Consider the following 17,697-nt stretch of genomic DNA (forward strand, 5'->3'; position numbering starts at 1 on the left):
TTTACTATTTTTTGGACGAGTTTCTCTGTAAAATTTTCATTTTTTAAAATGGTAAACTATAAGATTTTGCTTAAGCAGTTAGTCTATTTCAGACTGACGATTAGCAGTTTATTAATTTCTCCACGATTATAAACAAAAATGATTGCACAAAATCAGTATAATATACATGGTTGGCACATATGTGCATAAAACTGTTGTGGAACAACTTTTTTCACCTAACAATTAAGGTAGTCTTTTAAGTTTTTTTTCATAAATAAATTTTCATCACAAAACAATTAGGATTATAGGTTATTGATTAAATTTTATTGTTGGAATAATCCAGCTGATAATGCAATGTTCCACAGAAGTCCACACAAACTTCCAAACAGTGGCCTAAGCTGTGTAAAAAATTAAATGGTTATTTTCACAAGAGTTTCATAAACAGGGATCCTGTTTAACTTACATCCCTTGGCACATAGTTGATAATTATAAACTGAAGGACCGTCCAGTACTTCCAATTCATCAGCAAAGTTGGCCAAAACAAAGCCCTCACTGTCAGAATAGTTGGAGCAACAGATTGGTACTACACAAATGTATTTGTTTACTTGTAGCAACAACAACATTATTTGTGCTCTTTTAACACTGTGTTGCCACAATATTGTATTATGGTGATTTGAATACAAAATCCCACGCAATCAAATTAAGTCTTCTTTTTATAACAAATGTGACAAACCTCCAAGCCTGACATAAATGCATGGAATACAACACTGAAGAGAGGTGCCAACACCAACCGTTCAATGAAGAAACGCTTTATTGCAACCTCTCGTTCTTTGGAGGGTGGGTATTTTTCATCAAGCCACTTGTAGAAGTAATGTACCAGTGGTCCAGTGATTAAGAGACCAAAGGCACCGTACCTGCAGAAAAGTTAAAGCTTTTAAATTACAAAGCCTGTTTGATGAATTGAAAACAAACCTGCCTATAGCCGAAAATGAGATTTCATCCATTTCCCCGCGATAAAGGTTGATCAGTTGTGCTGTTATATTTCCAATCATTCCAATAATGCCACTAACAAAAATTAAAAATTTCCAGATTAAAAATATGGTTTTGAGGTGGCACTTTTCCATTCAGAGAAGTTTTTGGAAAGTTGTGTTTAGAAAATGTAGACAGTCAGTCAGAACTTGTAAGTCAAGTGACTTTTACTATAGGTGGGATTCTGGGATATTTATTCACTCTCTCACATGCTCAAATAACTGGAAATACAAATACCTAAAGGCAACATAAAAGCATGAAAAAATATCCCTCACACCGAGGTATTGCATCAAAAGTACAACAATGAAGATTTTTGGTGCGAAAGTGTTTCCAACGTATGTGAGATACGACAAACTTGTACCTGCTGACTGCTTTAGTTCGCACAGGATTGCTCCTTAAAGCATAAAGATAAACTTTCCAATACTTCTTTAACTTGTCATCTTTGTCCTGAGAATCCATACTGTGTGTGTTGTGTTTCAATGTTTGTCAATTATTAAAACAGACAGACCTTGAGCGCAGTTCGCAGATCCTGCACAAATCTCGTTTCATTTCACAAACGTAAACAAACTAATCATGCGTATCATTTCGCGCCGACACATTTTTGTCTTTTTATTTTTTATTCGGGTATTTTATTCATAGTTTTTTAGTTTGTGCCTTTACATCTAAATAATATTTAAAATCGATATGTTGTCTGTGTGCTTTTTATTACAACATCGCTTTAACTGTTTAACTTGTTGAAGGAATGTACTTTGTACATTATTGACATGCGATTTTTGAAGGGGAAAAAATAAAGGTCAGCTTTCAAATCTTAACTCAAACCCAGGCAATGCCAAGCGCAGGGAAAGACTATTTACTTCAAAACATTTTCGTCTTTACAAGTTAAAAGGTACGATAGTCTATGGAGCTTCTTCCACAACGTTATGCGCAACTTTCACTAGCTAATTATATATAATTAGCTAGTGAATATATTTATAATTCTCTAATACCAACTGATGTCAGTCGCTTCTTTTATTATCGATAATAACAACATGTTGGAAGTTTTTAGGAGCAGATGCTTCCGACCGCTTCCTTCCACTAACTGCTGCAGCCGTGGTATTACTCAGTTAAGAAGAAACTGTCTTATGTGGCGACAGAAAGTTTAAACCAAACATTGCCAAGTGGTTGAAGTATGGAACAGCTTGATGAGTTCCACAAATTTGAAGACGAATTCCAACGACAATTCGATGAAAAAATCGTGAGTGTTTCAGTAACTTTCTCTCATAAATTTGATTTCTTATATTTTCATTACGTTTTTGTAGCGAAATTCAACCACAACAGTTTTCATATAAACTGTGTTGTTTCTTTAAAAACTTGAATTTATTTTATACAAACTGCAAGTTAAGTATTATTTTCATCAGGAAAATCCCTAAAACGTTTGCAAAATTAAATCTATGTTTTTCGTTTAGATCGAATATGTACCGATAAAGATTCTCATTGTAACAATATTAAGAGGTCGCGTGCCAAATTCTGCCAAGTACAAAGGTAAATTAACTGTATGTGGTTTAAACTAAGGTAGGTCTCAGTCTTGTTATCCTTAATATTGGAGCGAAATCACACAAACGTTTTGATGCGTTTTGTGATCCACGGTTGATTCTCAGTGTTTCACGCGACACAACATCAGCTGTGCGGTTTCCTGACTTCAACATTTTAAAACGAATTATTCAATGTTTCCCACGGTGGTCGTCAGGTTCAGCGTGAGACCTCTGCCTTAAAACTAACATTTCCTAACTAAAGAATCTTCTAAATCAACCTGAAATATGCCTATACCATTTCTAATTACTATCTCAAGGTATATAAAGGATTAATTACAAATATTTTGGCCACAGACAAGTTGAAAATATCGGTGACTTGCCCCCAGCTTTACGAATTTAATCAATTCACGACCAAGGTCCACGTTAACTGCGAAGCAAACGAAACGTTTAAATTCGTCCTTGACGACGATGTCGATTTGACAGAAGAATTTCCTTGTCTGGTATTTATGAATGAAAAAGTGTTATAGTTGTTTGTCATACATGTTATGTGTAACGAATCTGTGTTTGGTATATATATAATGGTTTTTTAATTTACAGCTTTATAATTTTAGTGTTCATCTTTAAAAGCAGTAGATCTCATGGCGATGAACAACTTGACTTATTTGCCAAACTCATCCGCCCTTAATTCGCTGCGTGACAATTTCTTGTACAACACGCATGTTGGTGGCTTGATCCAAAGCCAACCAGTCACTGCACTCTTTGTCTTTGCTGATAATTTGTAATCACATACTGCATGATTGTTACGTCATACAGCAAGTTTATAGATTCTCGTATGATTTAGATGCTAGACACGATTTCACGAAGTTTCAGGAACGGACCCCAATGTTCATGTTGCCAATTACTTTAATTCTTTCCTGGATATGTTTAACCATGTTTTCACCTCTAACATGCTGTTTCAAGGTCAAACTTCTGTACATGGATAGCTCCTGCTCTGATGACGCATCCGTAGATATTTCCAAGTTATGCGATTACGTCACCTCCCACGTCACTCTCTGTCTTGAACTGGTACGCACAGAGAAATAATTTTATTTCCAAACTTGAACCGTTGTGTGTTTTGCAGGACTGTGAAGTGGATTTGGAAATCAAGATTCGAACAATGTAATGCCGCCATCACTTGGAACCAAATTAACAATCACACAATTTTAGCGCTTTTTTAGTTAATTTTAAGATTATCCCCAAAGTAATTACCGGTAATTGTTTCAGGGACGTCCCGGACTTTCGCCTAAGTGCTGGTTTACATCCGGGTGAGAAAGACTACAGAAAGCGCAGAATCCCGATTGTCCACGATAACTTGAAGAAATTTTTGGAGCCGGAGAAAGCACCCACGTCCCTACAGGAGGTACGTAAATGTACTGTCCACATTTCTGCAAGCTTACGATAACCGTGCTGTCATCCAGACGCCAATAATTTCCCTGAGCTCATCCGGCGGAGGTTACCGCGCGATGGTTGGGACAATGGGAACAATCGACGCTTTGGAGGATTCTGGAATATTCGATTGTCTTTCATACATTGTGGGATTGTCCGGTTCAGCTTGGTGACGTCACAATTATTCAACTTTTTACTGAAATGATTTTTTTCAAATTCTATTTCTAAATTTTTGCTTTCAATAAAATGTTTTGGAAATCCCGACATTTAGAGGAAATTCCCTTAGGTTATTGACTCATTGTGTAGGTATCTGACCACTGCTTACGGGACAAAGTCCATGTCTGACCTTGACTCTCTTCACTCGTCCTTGAGAATCAAGATGAAGGAAAGTGCTTATATGAAGTTTCTTGACCCCTGGCACTTTGCAAGTTACTGGTCAGTTTATTTCTACAGACAAATCTAAATGTTGTGGGTTCAAGTCCCGACTCAACCACACCAAGGCACGAGAATTGTTCATAACTTTGTTTTGTTGGTTTGCAGGAAATACATTAAAACGAAAAGGAAATTTTCTCAGCCTGCGTCACTTGTGGATCTTTGCGGTTACACCCTCGGAACCATCTTGCTGGGGAAAGAGGTGGAAATGTTATTTATCATCATGGGCGTATCCAGGGGGGGGGTTCGAGGGGTCCGGACCCCCCCTTTTTTGAAATATTTTGGTCTTTTTTGATAACTAAACAAACGCCACTGTATTTTTTTGTCAAAATCCGCGTGAAAACCAGAAATTTTCTTTGACGTTGACCTAAAAACCGCATCGTGCTTACATTCGCCATTGTTTCCAAACAGGGAGCATCGTTACCGAACACTTGGCATTCTTACCAAACATATTGCATTGTTACGAAACAAGTGTCATTTTTCGTCAGTTTACGGACGAAACGTCGTTTTTCAGTGGTCACGTTGTAATGACAAGCGGTTTACTTGCGTGAAAGTCAATTAGTTTAGTTGTTAAACTTTGAAAGCAGTAACTTGCATCGAGTGTTCCATAACGTCACACTTGCGCAAGCCAGAAAGCCACCGTTTATGTGACGATTAGCGCGAACACCGGCGTTCGTATTTTGCGATTCTCGCCCACAATTAACCTTAGTTTACACCTGAAAATCGGGGAATTCCCTACAAAATTTGGACCCCCCCTTTAAAAATTCCTGGATACGCCCCTGTTTATCATGTATTTAATTTATGGGGAAATTGTTCTTACATTTGCAAAGGATCAAGGATATATTATTTTGTATAACTTGACTTATTTCTCTTGAAGTTTTGTCCATAATTGCCCTTCGTATGCCTCCAACGTCGTTGAATGATGGAACATTATTTTTGTTTTCAGAACTTGGGAAGCAAACTTTCCGACATGCGTGAATACGTTGAAGATGCGTCACTTCCGCTTCCCCTTTTCATTTCCCTGCACGTGAAGAACACAGTTTTGTCGAGCAGTTTCCATGGTAACCATTTATTTTCTGAACTTTCAAATTTTTAATGTTGTTTCCTGCAGCTTACATGGAATGTTCGCCCTTCGAAATTTCCTTCCCGTCGTTCGGGATCGGGATGCGACCGGAGGATGTCGGATCAATCTGGAACGCGGGGGCTTTAGTGAGAAAATGTCCTGAGTTTCCTCTTCATCTGCATCAGGGAATAACGGGAGCTGCTCTGGCGCTCCTCTTCGCTGCAACTCCAGGCTTCGGTGAAGTTGAAGAGGACTTCATTGATTTCATGGGTGAGGGAGACAGATGAATATTTCTAGCAATTAATCTAATCGCTACAACGAATAAAATGGAACAGGTCCTGATGTAATTTCCTTTAAAATATTTTCAACTTTCCTTAGATCGACTTCGTCTGGATAGGAAAGCCAGTGTTGTTGATTTTGAAAACGCCGACCAAGTTGACGTGAGTTACTTTGCTGGCATTTCGCCACAAACAAAATGATCAGGATGGGATTTAAAATAATAAAGTGCATAACCTTGACATGGAAACACTTTCGGTTTGAGGTCGTTTCACTCCACGTGTGAATGTTTAAATTTCCATCAAAACTTGAATGATTTGTAAACACGAAGATTTCTTCCAGTTGGCTTCAGATGCTTCTGGAGACACAGATGACGAAGAAGACGACGTCATACATGATGATAATGATGACGACATAGCAGCACAAGAGGACGACCGAATATTCACTTTTAACGAGGAGGAAGAAAAGACAAAAACTCCGGAGGAAATTCGATTCGAGAACGATGAGATAATCACTCACCTCCGGACGCCGAAGATAAAATCTCCGGATAAACCTTCATCATATTTCGGTTCCTTCTTAAATAAGTTGTAACAAAAATAATAAAAAAACATGTTTTGAATTCCATTAAGTTTTGCTGAAACTAAAGGAACGATATAGGTGACGCCATCAGCATTATTGACAAAATGTTGTTTTATTCCAGGCGGAGGGATTATCACGAAAGCTGTTGGTTACGTCAGAGAACGTATAATGGGGACAAATAACAACCCAGATTCACTCGCCGGGCGCGTCAGATCCTCATTCGCTTTCAACCTTTTGAAGTAAATCCTTTTTTTTTGTTTTTAAAGTTGTTTCAATTAACAATCAGTGGATGGAGATACACACAAATTTTCATTGGAAGAAACGACAATCAATAACCACGTTCCTCTAAAAGAACAGTCTACAGTGCCCGTGTGCCTCTGGCCCGTTTACACTGCAGACGATTCCATGTTTGTTTTATTGTGCGCGCGTGCTGAGTTGTGCTGGGATGGGATGTGCCGGTCTGTGCTGGGATGTGCTCGCTTTTGCTCGACGAGCATAAATTCGGACACAGTTGGGCACATTTCAGCACACATTAATGCGAGAGTGCAAGGCGACTGCTTAAAAGGAGAGGACATATATTATTTTAGTTCTGGTTGTGTGATGTGACCGCGTTTGACATGTGAGCGATTGTTTTGAGCGTGTGAAATGGTGCCGTAACTGCATTACAAAGCGGTGTGTAGAACGGCGTCTAAGCGGGATGCTGCTGTGGAAAACCATTGGTTCAATTATACCATCTTTGTTTTCATAATCTGTGCTGTTTGGTTCAACATACTGTAGTGTTACCTTGCGTCGTAAAAAATTACGTAAAAGCAGTACATGCCTTAACTATGTAAAACAGTACATGCTTTTTGTTGAAGAATACGTACAGCCAATAGCAACAACTTCAATTTGTACCTATAATATCGCTGGCGGGGCCGAGAAATGCAAGGCAAGACTGACATCCTTAAAAATTATCAACGTAACTTGTCACTTGCACTTGTCCGTTTCGTGTTCATTACAGGGAAATCCCTGTAGTCGTGTTCGATTATTCCAGTAGTGTAAACGCCGTGTGTGCCAGACTGTGCCGTACCAAACTGTGTTCGTGTGTAAACGGGCCTTAAACACAAACTTCTACGTAATCTTTAACTGTCGGTATTGTCAGGTTTGTCATTTGATCCAGTGAACCTTCCGACAACTTTTCTAATGCTTTTATGATTCGGTATTTTATATCTCACCACGAGGAACTTGCACAACTCCCAAACTCAACAAAAGCTAAAATTTCAGGAACACTGCGATGAAAGGTGACAGAGATAGTTACGTGGGACGCACAGGGAAGTTGTTTAACTTCACCTACAATCTGAGGAAGCTTCCCAACTTTGCCCTCAACCCACACGGAGTTCCAGAAATAAAATGCGACACAAGTAAGGTTACGTCACTCCCTGATGACATCATTAATCTTATGCCACTCTCACGTTTGTAGGCGGGTGCTCAAAATCAAAGAGGAAGTTGGTGAGGAAGATGTCGGTTAACAAGAAGGTCATTTCACTCGTAGATGCAGGTAGGTTGAGATGTCCCTGGGATTGAGGGTTGGTGAAACCAGTTAAACTTTAATTTGTAGCTTGCCATAACAACGTGGCCGCCGATATCCCTCTTCGCACTCAGAGAGGAACCAACGTTTTAATCGTCACCGACTTTTCTGATTGGATATCTGATGAAGTATTCCAGCCTGTGGTAAGTTATCTGCAGAACTAAGCGGAAACATGAGTAAATTTTAGTATCTTATTTTCAACTTTTGTCCAATAAATTTTGATTTATTCTGGTTTGAAACCGACAAAGAAACGAGCTTAACAAAACCTTGCAATGCTGGTGTTGTGGTTGTTATCATTGATCCTCTACGTAAGTAACTGAGTATTTTTTAATGTTCCCAAAACGTCTTTAAAACAAAAGGTGTGTTGTTACGTCATAGACGCTACTGTCAGCGGCAACAAACGCATGGAAGGAAGGATTGAAATTCCCATTCTTTAATTTCAAATCGATTCTCCGACTTCCACCGACCGAATGCATTGTTTTAGAAGACGAGAATGACGACGAATGTCCTATTGTGATATGGTTTACTCTATGTAACAAGAAGTTTAAGGAAGTGGAGAATTTCGTACCAAGATGTGAAGATTTTAGTGAGTCTGTTTTAATTCTAAAAGTTTCTTGTCATGGCGAAAAACTTTAATGTCGGTTGAAGAAAATACACAAAACCATAAAGAATAAAAATACAATTGAAGCACTTGTGTTCACTACACACTACTTAACAATATGCTCAGTAGTGTAAGTATAAGCTGCACTTGAGCATCAAAACAATATGCTCAGTAGTGTAAGTAAGCTGCACTTGAGCATCAAAACAATATGCTCAGTAGTGTAAGTAAGCTGCACTTGAGCATCAAAACACTGAAGTTTAATTATGAAACGTGAAGAAGGATTTCCATTTTTTTAAATTAAAATTTTTTTTTAATTTGTTCTTTCAGAAACGAACAAGGACTTCAATAAGTTTAATGTATTTGGTGAGAATTCGCCGTACACCACCACAAACCTTTGCTACGACGAGTTACAGTTTGAGAGATTGCGTGAATTAATGTATTTCAACGTCATGAGTAACATAGAGGTATTTATGAAAGGCTAGAAAGTTAAATGTTTTACGAATTTTTCTTTGTCAGGTCATAAAGTCGGCCATTGCACGGGCTACTGAAAGAAAAAGACGTGTTCTGGCAAGACAAGCAACGAAGGAATAATTGTTTTTGTCGATTTTGTATTTTTCGCTGATTATTCATTATTCAGAAATCGGAATACAGTGACCAATAAAAATAAATTGAACAATATTTATTTTCAGTGGGACTTTACCATGTGGTACTTTTATGTAACAGTTGTTACGTCAGAGAAAAATTGTTTGTGAAAAAGGTAAAAACGGAATTAAGATATTTTGGTTTCAGAATTTCGTCAATATTTTAAGAGAAATATGATCTATAATATATGTAAGTATATTTTAAACAGTTGCATTATGTAAAACCTTGGAGGCCATTTTAGGACAATGTTATTCTTGGTTTTCCTTGCTGCCCTTTTGCTTCGTTTATTGTATGTTTTGTGGCGCCTTCAAGATAAACCAACAAAAAGATTACATCAAAGGAGCATTTTGGCTATTGCAGGATCAGGTAAACATAATTTCAATTGTCAGAAAACTTGTTGTAAAATGCCAAACACAATATTAATTGAAAAGTGTTTCCTAAAATTTATATTGCTGCCACATTAAGTTTGTTGTGGCATAGTAACATGGAATATTGTTATGTATATGGGCAACCGGAGATGATATTATGAGACATTTTTTAAATAACTTTTATTCAAGGAATGCTACTCAGTTGGTATTTTACTCATGTCAAAATTTTGTATTCAATTCCCAATTTTAACTAATTTGAAGATACAATCAACTAGTTTTCTAACTCTTATATAAGAAAACGTTTCACAAAAATATTTGTTCTGTGGAACTCCGACTTACAAATTCATTTGGGCACAAAATTACTGGATTTTTCCTTATCTAGGAGGCCACACTACTGAACTTATTCGATTGCTTGAAAGTTTACCGCCAACTTTCAAACCACATTGTTATGTGGTTGCCAATACCGACAAAATGAGTTTGAAAAAAATTAAAGATTTTGAAACTCAACAGACGGGCAATGAGGAGCTTGATGTTTTTCGAATCCCGCGGTAAAATATAGGAAATAAGTTTTGTCATTATTCCACGACAAGAGATTCCAGGATTTTTCATCACTTTTATTCTTTCAGGAGCCGGGAGGTTTCTCAATCATGGGGAAGCACCATTTACACAACATTTCTAGCATGTTTGGCTTCTTTTCCAATTGTTTGGAAATGTAATCCTGATGTTTTGATTTGTAATGGTCCAGGAACATGTATTCCACTTTGTATTGTTGTAATCATATACAAGGTGAAAGTCTTTGAAACTAAAAGCGTTTTCCAAAAGTTGGACAGAGAAGAAATATTTCATAAGTTACTTATCATCGGTAATTTGTATTGAATTATAAGAACCCAAGCAAAAACCTTCAATAAGAATTTAATGTTTATAGATTACAGTATTGAATTGTTGTTGTTTGTCTTGGGAAAACATTTATTTTGTTTGTATTGAGCACAGATGTTGGCAATAAGTCTCTTCCTAAATGTTTTAATCCTTATGTTACCAACCAATTACATGTTGTAGGTGATTGGAGTCTGCAACACAGACATTGTGTTTGTGGAAAGTGTTTGCCGAGTAACAAGCATGTCACTCAGTGGAAAGTTGCTTTACTTCTTCTCAAACAAATTTTATGTTCAGTGGCCACAACTATTGGTGAAATATCCTCGTGCAACCTACCTTGGTGGTCGTCTTGTGTAAAAACTTTGTCTTTGTCTGGCATAATTGAAGCATTCACTGCATTTATCTCTGCCCAACTATTGAGTAGGTTTCATAGATTCTTATGGTCACAATGGCCACCAACATCTTAATTGTCAATTTACACACACTGATATTATTGTTGTTTATATTATTGCCTGTTGTTACTTAGAATTTGTCTCTGTCAAACACTTCAACCAACACTTTGCTTGTGTTAAAAAATTATATTCTTAATGCAAATAGGTAATATAATACAATTGCAATTAGGTAATATGTTGAGAATGCAATTTACTTTTGTTTAACAAGCTTAAAGCTGACAAATTTACAAAAAGGAAAAAAAACTGAACAAAACAGCAAATGTGTGATATCACATTTAGTGTGAAACTGTTTTCTTTTACAACAAACATTTTCTGCCATTTAAGCAAATTAAATTTAACACAAATTGCACAATAGAAATTTCATGTCAAATTTTCATCAAAATCCTCCAAACACTTGCTTAAAAATTCTACACACTTGTTAAGATACACCTCTGGGTGAACCTTGTAGTGCATGCAGTGCGGGGAAGTCTGGAAATCATGCATATAACTTGCTGACACTGCCCCCCGGTGGCCAAACATTTCTTTGATGAAACGAGAGGGAACAATGACATCAGCAGAAGAATACAAGTACAAACCAGGCCACCGCTGTCCTCGGTGTTCTGCTGAATTCTGTGTGGAATTAAATATGTTAAAACCATCAACATTTTCCGAGTCGTTAATAGCAAATTTGTGACCTCTGGTTTTAATCAAAATGTTAATCACTTCACAACCAAGAATGCCCACGCTTTTGATCTACGTGTAATTGAAAACATGCCACATTCAAACCTTTATGTTTGAAGCAGCACAAAATATCTTTAATTCAATGATCACTACAGTTGTAAGTTTCAAACATTAAAGTATTTTGTCTAAATATGATTAAAATTGAAAGTCTTGTTTTGTCTTCAATTTCTGTCAGACCTCAATAATCCAAACATACAAAAACACTGCTATGTGACAAAAAACATATTTTTTACCGTATATTTTACCCCTTATACTTTCCAGTTTGTTAATTTAAAATACCCAGATAAACCGATATTATGCAACAGAACTAAGTGTCCGAATGAATGAGGTCCAACTGTTCATGAATAATAACTAAAACATGTTTTGTTTACCTGAAAAATATCATTTTTATTTGAAAAGAATTGAAAAAGTTTGAAAAATAGTGAATACAAGGTAAAGCCCAAGATTGTAAGAATAGAAACAAGCAGGGACATTTTGCCAGAATAGTAAATTGCTCTAGCCCCTGACAGGATATCCAACCTTGCAGGACAACTATCAAAAACTGCCCCAATCATGTTTACTTCCTCCATCTGTAAATAAATTAGAAATGGCTTTGTCCAAAAGTTTTCAAACATACAAAAGTTAAAATTGTCATGCTGACCTCAATTAAATCCGCCAGATGGTAGTATATAAAATAACCTCCATTGCTGAAAGTATGAATTAAGACTGGATTAGAGCGTAAGCCATAATCGTCAAGCAACTGAAGCAGTTTTTTAGCAGCATATCTCAGACTTTTTGATGTGGCTGGGTCTTTAAATGAATAAAAATAAGCGAATCAAAAACGTGAAATATAATCCAGTCAATCATGACTAGTAATCTAAAAACCAACCTTGAAAAAATATGTTTGAACTTTTGTGTATGTATCTGATTGTTGTACACCCTTCATTTGCCCAAATATCACAGTACTTTGACAAATATTTGTCCTTAGCACCATACCACCCAAGAAGAAATACCACAGGTTCAATTTCATTTCCGTTTGCTTGAGAAAAATTTTTAAGTACAAATAAAAAGAGCAATGTATTGACCAAAGTGAAGATACAAAATCTTATTCAGGTAAATTGCTTACGTGTAGGAAAAGTTATGTTGTATTCAATGTCATCTTGCTCCTTTTCAAAGGACATATCGACGTACAAAATACTGCAACTACTACAATTAATAAAAGCGTACCTGACAATGTTGAAGGCCTAAACATAGACCAACAGAAATTAAAAAGAAAAGCAAAAAAATACTTGACATGAACACTCGAATAGCAGTAAACCTTACAAACAAGACAATTGAAAAAGGTCCTGCGCTAAATCTCGACAATTGGGCGAATAAGTTTCCAATACGAGAAAAGAACAAGTAGTATTTATCACACAAAAAAACACTAAGAATAAAGCAAACGCCATGTTTCGCAACAAAACAACAACGGATTTGAACAAAATATGAAAGAATGGAGATGCGGGGCATCGATCCCCGTACCTCGCGCATGCTAAGCGCGCGCTCTACCATCTGAGCTACATCCCCAGTGAACACGACAGTGATATTTTGTTAGTTTTATTGCTCTCTATACTTTTAATTAGGCAAAGATTTCTATGTTGTATTTGGTGTTTAGGCTATTGTGGGATTTAATTAATGGTGCTAAATTTACTTACATAAGAGCGAAAAAAGCAAATAAAGCAATGTAGCGGTTACGGATAATTTCGTAACATCTGCCGTATATTTTATCACAAACACTTTGTCAGAAAGCACAAACATTTTTCCTTTTATTTACGAACTACGTTCAAAAAGTTGCCAACCCTGATCTACACTGCATGCATGCTGACGTAACAAAGTATAGTGTTGCAACAGAACAAAATTATTATCTGTAATTGTACAGAGTTAATTGTTTTTTTGTGCGAAATTTCAGGCTCGGTTAGAAACACAATGGACAATTCGTTGCGAAACGTAAAATATGTCATTGTCATTTAGTGAAAAAAAGGGTAAGAAAATAAAAACAAATATGGCGTTCAAACATTCGCTTTTTGCCCTACTAGATGACAGTGTAGTGACCAGTTTTTATTAGTGAAGCAGTTTGGTCATCTTATGACAACAAAACGTAGATTTTAGTTTAGAAAAGTGAGCAGAAATAAATCGTGGGTAGTTGATATTCTTGACTGGATTTTGTCAAACACCTTTACGTGAATTAGGTTTTTCGAACACAGAAATATCCCCAAGCTGTTGTAGGGAATTCGGCTGGTCATGATTCGAAACACTTTAATATTTTGTTTTAACTTGGTCTTCTGAAACTGTTTTCTACTCTTTTACATTTACACCAGTCTTTCTGACGCCATCGCTGGTTGTCTCGCTTGCGTTGCGTCTTTCGGCTTGCGCTGCTTCTTCCGGGTCCCCTTTGTCGCGTGGTCGCAGCGGTTGTCTCTTTGTTTCTCTCTCGTCTTTGGTGTGTCCCTGTGTATTTGCGACTGTTTCCGCAGGTGGGCATATCTTGGTTCTCGGTCTGGCAGATCATGGTGTGGTCTCTCCTGGATCATGGTTTTCGATCTCTCAGATCATGGCTTTTGGTCTCATTTTGTTCTGACAGGACCTGCAGGCAGCATGTTGTCTCACCGGGACTTTCTGGACAGGTTTGATGTTGGGTTCGCGGTGATGCAATTCCATCTACACCTTCAAAATCTTCCGACAATTCATGTGCGACCCTTCATTTCTGGCGACCCCGACGCGATCTCGGGCACAACGCCTTCTGATGCTGGAGTCAGATCAAATCAAGAGCGATACCCTCTGATGCCGGAGTCAATGAAATTCAAGTGCAACGCCACACAGCTGAGAAGTTTGTTTTGTAATGTTAAACTACTATTTTTTTCCTTATTTTCGTCACAAAATGTGTTTCTTAACTTTACCACTTTTCCCTTCCAGGTAGTTTTAAGGTATAGGTTTGTTAACGCATGTCGCCGAAACAGTAGTTTTTGATTTTTTACTGCGTGTTATATTTCCTCACATAATTATATGCCAGGTAAGTCTACATGCCTTAACCAAGCGGACCAAAGTGCCGCGATGGGTACGTTTTAGAAAGCCTTCCGAACGCGAGAAGCACGACACTAGAGGCATGTCGTTCACGGTGATTGCGGCAAGGCCACCTCTTCACTGCCTGCATTTTTTTGCCTCATAGGGATCAAAGTCCTTGCTCCATTTTTAGTTAGGGATAGATCAGTTGGCACAGCCAAGGTCAACGGGCAGTAGACGGCAAAGGTTGTGCTGTTGATATATTCCGTGCATGTTTTTTTAATGATTTGGCAAGTTTGTTTACCGACATGCGTATAGCAAACCTAGCCTAAAATTACCACCTTTCCTTTTTTTGTAATCCTAATGCACGGTTTACTCTTTCGTGAAATTTTGCCTTCTCCAGTTATACTTCAACCGTTTCAAAGCAGTATTACGACGATTCACTACGCCTATTCCACTCAAGTTTTCCCCGAAACCGCGGCGCAAAATCGACGCATCCACGTCCAAGCAACAAAGATGAAGTCCTTGGCAATGCTCGTCAATTCCCACTTCACGTGCTTCGTGAAGAAAATTGTCATTACGATGAAGTCATCTATACTTACAACGCACTTCACGAGATGCAGAGAGCATGCCATGTCGGACAACTTTATATGTGGAGGACTTGGATTATTGCACGCGCATGAACTAGTTTTCGGAAAACACTTGTCCGGTTGGGAAGCTATATGCAGGGAATTCGGCTTGTCATGATTCGAAACACTTAAATATTTTGTTTTAACTTGGTCTTCTGAAACTGTTTTCTACTTTTACATTTACACCCGTCTTTCTGACGCCATCGCTGGTTGTCTCGCTTGCGTTGCGTCTTTCAACTTGCGCTGCTTCTTCCGGGTCCCCTTTGTCGAGTGGTCGCAGCGGTTGTCTCTTTGTTTCTCTCTCGTCTTTGATGTATCCCTATATATTTGCGACTGTTTCCACAAATAAACAGATCTTGGTTCTCGGTCTAACAGATCACAATGTGATCTCTCAGATCATAGTTTTCGATCTCTCAGATCATGGCTTTTGGTCTCATTTTGTTCTGACAGGACCTGCAGGCAGCATGTTGTCTCACCGGGACTTTCTGGACAGGTTTGATGTTGGGTTCGCGGTGATGCAATTCCATCTACACCTTCAAAATCTTCCGACAATTTATGTGCGACCCTTCACTGTCTTGGGATCACAAACTAGTGGTGCACCGAAACAGCAATTTTTTTATTCGTCCCAAACCATAAACCGAAACTAATTTTGGTATCCATCTCTTTTAAACGCAATAAATTTAAACAAATATATGTTCTGGATTGGACCTATCCTATCATAAAGCCTTTTATTTGCAAGAATAACCTCTACTGCTGTACAAAATGCTTTGATTTTCATTAATTCAGTGACAATAAACGAACACAATCGATAGGTTCTAATCTATATTAAACTTTGCGTATCATCGTTGCATGCAGTAAAAAAGTTTCATTGTCGGTCGAATTATAATGATAAATTCCTTACTTTCGGCCGATTAAATTCGGCAAACCGAACTTTCGGTGCATCCTAATCACAAACGCTTTATTTGCAGCGCGTATACGTTGCTGATTGAAATGTATCCACACTATCTACCACAATTGATTTTATTAGTTATTGCTATTAGTCCACAACTGGATGTAATACTGGTTGTACTGAATTGAACAGAGGAAATAAGAAGACCACGAAGGACGAGATTTCAGAGGATTTCAAATATCAGGGAGTCCGATTATTTTCAAGGCATCCCTGAGATGCTAAAAAAAACGGTTTGGGGCAAAAATTCAACCGAAACTACATTTGAAGATGAAAGCACACAAGAAAAAAAGTTGGCAGTAACTGTTACAAAAGTAGATATACACATATATATGGTGGTAGGGGATTTGGGTGAACTTGTTAAGCAAGACTTTGATGTGGGCAGAAGGCGATATGTGTGGAAAGGCCTTTGGTCGCTACCAATAACCCAGCTTCAACAATTAACTACGTATGGTTAGTTACATGTCACTAATTAACAAGGCGGCAAAAAACAAGTGTTACTTATGTACAAGGCGTGACATGCCACGTCATCGGTGACGTTCTTCCCACTGATTGGTCGATTTTGCTACAGAAGAATTTGTCACCCGGCCGCTGGGAGTTAGCGACAGAGATACAAAGGTTAAAAAAATAATAAAAAAAATGCGCGCGTTTCTCGATGAGGTAGCAAACACGTGACTTGTGGTCCGAATTGTCCTGCTCCGAAGTACCACGTGTAATGTGAGGTCCAATATTAAACAGTGGCCTACAGACAGGCGAGGTATTACAGGAACATGTAGGGGTTGTGGGCAACAATTGCTTGAAAAGGCACATAGACCACTGCACTTACAGGCAAACGTGTCGCCAAGGTAATTGATCACGTCATACTTGGGTTGATCGCGATTGGTGGGGGAGGGGCTAAAATAATTGGCAAAAATAAAAAGTGCAACGGAGCGAGGTATGTCGCGTGTGCACCTGAACACCTTGCTATTGAAGACTTGTGTGCTTGCAAACGATCAAGCTGCCGTACCCAGGGCATCTGGGGGCGAACAACACAGACCGATTTTTGAATGGAAAGCCTGGGTTGGAAACTTCCCTGAAAATCCCGCACAAGGAAGCTCTCCAAATTCAAGCACCGGAATAGCTGTGAGGTTTTTGGCGCAGTAACTTACACGCGTCAGGGGTGGCTTTCCACCAACGAGAATGACAATGTCCTGTACAGATCTGACCACCTTACATTGAACAGTGGGAAACTGCATGCAGTTCATCTTCGAGGGAATTGCTGAACAAAATTATTTAAATTGAAAGAAAAATTTATCAAAGCTGTTTTCGAAATATAGTTGACAAACCCAAAGATTTTCCCAATATCAAAACAATAACCTTCTGTATGGACTTATACATTAATAATGGAGCTGTAACCTACTTGTTGCAATGCAGATGACTGTGCCACCAAGTGGTGAGGAGGGTACGCATATGAAGCGGAGGCTGACGAGATGGACGGAGACTGCTGGTTAAGTTGACCTGTGGCCATGGCAACGTTCACAGGTGAGGGGGATTGTGGGTCATTTTCAGATGAAATTTGGCCACTTGCCCCTGCAGCCAACAATGAGC

At 38.2% G+C, this 17,697-nt stretch overlaps 5 protein-coding genes and 1 non-coding gene across 7 annotated transcripts in view; 2 read left to right on the forward strand and 4 right to left on the reverse strand.

Moving 5' to 3' along the window:
- Positions 1-108: 108 nt before the first annotated feature.
- Positions 109-1,546, reverse strand: LOC145907420 (peroxisomal membrane protein 2-like). Its single transcript, XM_082994837.1, has 5 exons — positions 1,370-1,546; positions 952-1,044; positions 713-893; positions 443-562; positions 109-377 (listed from the first exon to the last, which is right to left on the reverse strand). Exons 1-5 carry the CDS (start codon positions 1,465-1,467, stop codon positions 303-305), a joined length of 567 nt encoding a protein of 188 aa, XP_082850963.1. The 5' UTR covers positions 1,468-1,546; the 3' UTR covers positions 109-302.
- Positions 1,547-2,164: 618 nt separating this feature from the next.
- Positions 2,165-9,117, forward strand: LOC145907212 (cytosolic phospholipase A2-like). Its single transcript, XM_082994645.1, has 20 exons — positions 2,165-2,242; positions 2,454-2,529; positions 2,874-3,019; positions 3,480-3,584; positions 3,640-3,677; positions 3,783-3,918; positions 3,977-4,113; positions 4,251-4,379; positions 4,485-4,578; positions 5,323-5,437; positions 5,488-5,709; positions 5,818-5,879; positions 6,058-6,283; positions 6,416-6,533; positions 7,558-7,694; positions 7,754-7,831; positions 7,892-8,004; positions 8,240-8,447; positions 8,790-8,926; positions 8,979-9,117. Exons 1-20 carry the CDS (start codon positions 2,177-2,179, stop codon positions 9,051-9,053), a joined length of 2,418 nt encoding a protein of 805 aa, XP_082850771.1. The 5' UTR covers positions 2,165-2,176; the 3' UTR covers positions 9,054-9,117.
- Positions 9,118-9,255: 138 nt separating this feature from the next.
- On the forward strand, positions 9,256-10,928 carry LOC145907412 (UDP-N-acetylglucosamine transferase subunit ALG14-like). Its single transcript, XM_082994830.1, has 4 exons — positions 9,256-9,470; positions 9,855-10,020; positions 10,099-10,258; positions 10,529-10,928. Exons 1-4 carry the CDS (start codon positions 9,350-9,352, stop codon positions 10,700-10,702), a joined length of 621 nt encoding a protein of 206 aa, XP_082850956.1. The 5' UTR covers positions 9,256-9,349; the 3' UTR covers positions 10,703-10,928.
- Positions 10,929-10,940: 12 nt separating this feature from the next.
- Positions 10,941-12,736, reverse strand: LOC145907390 (transmembrane protein 53-B-like). The gene is made up of 5 exons (XM_082994810.1): positions 12,623-12,736; positions 12,386-12,535; positions 12,158-12,306; positions 11,889-12,086; positions 10,941-11,406 (listed from the first exon to the last, which is right to left on the reverse strand). The coding sequence occupies exons 1-5, from the start codon at positions 12,675-12,677 to the stop codon at positions 11,158-11,160; spliced, it is 801 nt and encodes a 266-aa protein (XP_082850936.1). The 5' UTR covers positions 12,678-12,736; the 3' UTR covers positions 10,941-11,157.
- Positions 12,737-12,989: 253 nt separating this feature from the next.
- On the reverse strand, positions 12,990-13,062 carry Trnaa-agc (transfer RNA alanine (anticodon AGC)). The gene has a single exon. It is a non-coding gene; the product is annotated as a tRNA-Ala (tRNA).
- A 3,108-nt stretch (positions 13,063-16,170) lies between these two features.
- Positions 16,171-17,697, reverse strand: part of LOC145907296 (uncharacterized) — a 4,375-nt gene continuing 2,848 nt past the window's right edge. For both annotated transcript variants that reach the window (XM_082994733.1, XM_082994725.1), the window contains 2 exons: positions 17,510-17,697; positions 16,171-17,368 (listed from right to left, as the gene is read on the reverse strand). The exon at positions 17,510-17,697 is cut by the window's right edge and continues 9 nt beyond it. In XM_082994733.1, coding sequence (XP_082850859.1) covers positions 17,351-17,368; positions 17,510-17,697 — 206 coding nt within the window. In that variant the 3' untranslated portion in view covers positions 16,171-17,350. The remainder of the gene's footprint in view (positions 17,369-17,509) is intronic.

The sequence above is a fragment of the Ascidia mentula genome, chromosome 1 (assembly GCF_947561715.1).
Source record: "Ascidia mentula chromosome 1, kaAscMent1.1, whole genome shotgun sequence".
Classification (NCBI taxonomy): Eukaryota; Metazoa; Chordata; class Ascidiacea; order Phlebobranchia; family Ascidiidae; genus Ascidia; species Ascidia mentula.